The 2,033-nt window shown below is 58.4% G+C and overlaps 1 protein-coding gene across 1 annotated transcript; it reads right to left on the bottom strand.

Moving 5' to 3' along the window:
- Nucleotides 1-290: 290 nt before the first annotated feature.
- Nucleotides 291-1,694, bottom strand: LOC127756302 (uncharacterized). The gene has a single exon (XM_052281676.1). It carries the CDS (start codon nucleotides 1,692-1,694, stop codon nucleotides 291-293), a length of 1,404 nt encoding a protein of 467 aa, XP_052137636.1.
- Between the last annotated feature and the right edge of the window lie 339 nt (nucleotides 1,695-2,033).

The following is a 2,033-nucleotide window of genomic DNA, read 5'->3' as shown; positions in this document are numbered from 1 at the left end:
TTGTCACCGTTGATTTTTTAGCACATGTTTAACCGTTCGTCTTATTCAAAAACTTTTGTGAAATATGTAAAACTATATGTATACATGTAAATATATTTAACAATAAATTAAATGATAGGAAAATAATTAATAATTACTTAAATTTGTAATAAGCCGAACGGTCAAACATATTTGAAAAGGTCAACGGCGCTAAATATTTAGAAACAGAGCGAGTATAATTGAGCATACGCATGTTAATTTGGTGTTGCTTGCGAGTTGCGACTTCCGGTAATCTCACGTTTCTCACAAAATCATGGAGATATCGAAGGAACCCAACTGGAAACACCCTGCTTGTACGGCAGGAACACACCGTTAGGCCCATCACGGAACTCGCTGAGGTCCTCGCCGAGCGCACGGACCACCATCGTCCGCCGGTCCAGCAAGCAGAGCGTCCCCCCGAGCCGGAGCACCACGGCGCCGCTCGCCTCGCCGGACCACACGAACACCACGTCCGACTCCGGCATCGGCGGCGGGGAGCATGGACTCCGGTGCACTCCCGTCGTCGTCAAGTCGACGACCTTCGTGCACGACACCGACAGGAGACGCGAGGCCGACCTGGCGCTGGCGCCGCCGCCGCCGAAGTTCATCGCCCAGATCTCCACCTGCGTCCTCCGGCCGACGAGCAGCGCCAACGACTTCCTGTCGCCGCCGCCGCCGCCCGACGACGGCACCAGCAGGAGCTGCCCCGGCGTGACGTCTGCCTCGCCCGTGCACGACGGTAGCAGCCGGAGTTCGGTCGGCAATCGCGTGATCGTCGCCGGAGAAGCTGCACTCCCGGTCTCGGTTTCACCGTCGCGGTGGAAGGAGACGTCGACGCGGAGGATGAAGTAGTCGTAGGGCAACGGGCGCTGGTCTTGGGGGTTGAAGACCAGGGATGGGTGGCCGCCGAGGGAGTAGGCGACGCCGTCGACGACGACGGGCGGGCGGATCAGCAAGGCGCGCGGGCTACCGTAGTCGCCGCCGCCGGCGATCTCGACGGGGATCTTGGTGGTTGGGCCACACGTGCCAGTGTCCGGGGATAAGGCCTCCATCTCCACGTGAATCCGCCGCCTCTCGCGCCTCGTCCCGGTCCGGTGAAGGCTCACGGCGAGAAGCCGGTACGGGTGGAGCTCGGAGGTGACTCCGGCGTCGTCGCCGGTGAGCAGGAGGTAGGACTTGGACGTCCACGGCGTCGGCATGTCGATGTGGCGCACGTAGCCCGTCATAGGGTTGCACACTTTCCCGGTGGGCTCGTAGTCGTCGGTCCGGAGGACGACGAAGCCACCGCGCGCCGCCATGGGTTCGATGCGCCAACGGATAGAACCGTACACGCGGTCGGAGCTGGACACGAAGGACTGTATCTGATCGGTGCCACCGCCGCCGCCGCCGCCGACGATGGCATGGCCGTCGGCGACGAAACGTAGCGGCTGGTAGTCGGCGTTGGGGGAGGGGCGGCGAGGCTGGAGGAAGAAGCCACGGAGGAGGCCAGGGACGAAGCCGTCGGCGTTGCGGAGGCGGAGGTTGCGGGAGAAGCCGGCGGCGCCGGAGATGACGCGGCGGAGGTGCTTGCACGCGGCGGCGCAGCGGAGGAGCGTGATGGGGTCGGAGCGCTCCGCGATCTCCACGACCATGTCCAGCGGCAGAGCCGGTGACGAGCACCGCAACCGCTTCGCCATCTCGATCTGATGATCTCTGTCTATCGACGGATGCACGTAAGATGAATAGTACTCTATGATGTAGTAACGGGCCGGTGTAACTTTATTCATATCAATATGTAACGCTGGCTAAAGAAAAAAAAAACAGACATCAGAGACCGAATCAAAGAAGAAAATAAGAGCTAGATTTAAATATTACCGTGATAGGTGGTAAGAAACTAAAATAAGAGCTAGATTTAAATATTACCGTGATAGGTGGTAAGAAACTAAGAATTCTATTCGGATTGCCCCCGAGCCCCACCAGCTGCAATAAAAAGGTGAAAAGGCGTTGAGAAGAGGTGACGAACCAGTAGCAAAACC

This window comes from Oryza glaberrima, chromosome 12 (assembly GCF_000147395.1).
Source record: "Oryza glaberrima chromosome 12, OglaRS2, whole genome shotgun sequence".
NCBI classification, from domain to species: domain Eukaryota; kingdom Viridiplantae; phylum Streptophyta; class Magnoliopsida; order Poales; family Poaceae; genus Oryza; species Oryza glaberrima.
This window is presented reverse-complemented; position numbering and strand designations above follow the sequence as displayed.

Coding starts and splice junctions, on each gene's coding strand:
- LOC127756302 (XM_052281676.1), bottom strand. CDS start 1,694: ATGGCGAAGCGGTTGCGGTGCTCGTCACCGGCTCTGCCGCTGGACATG.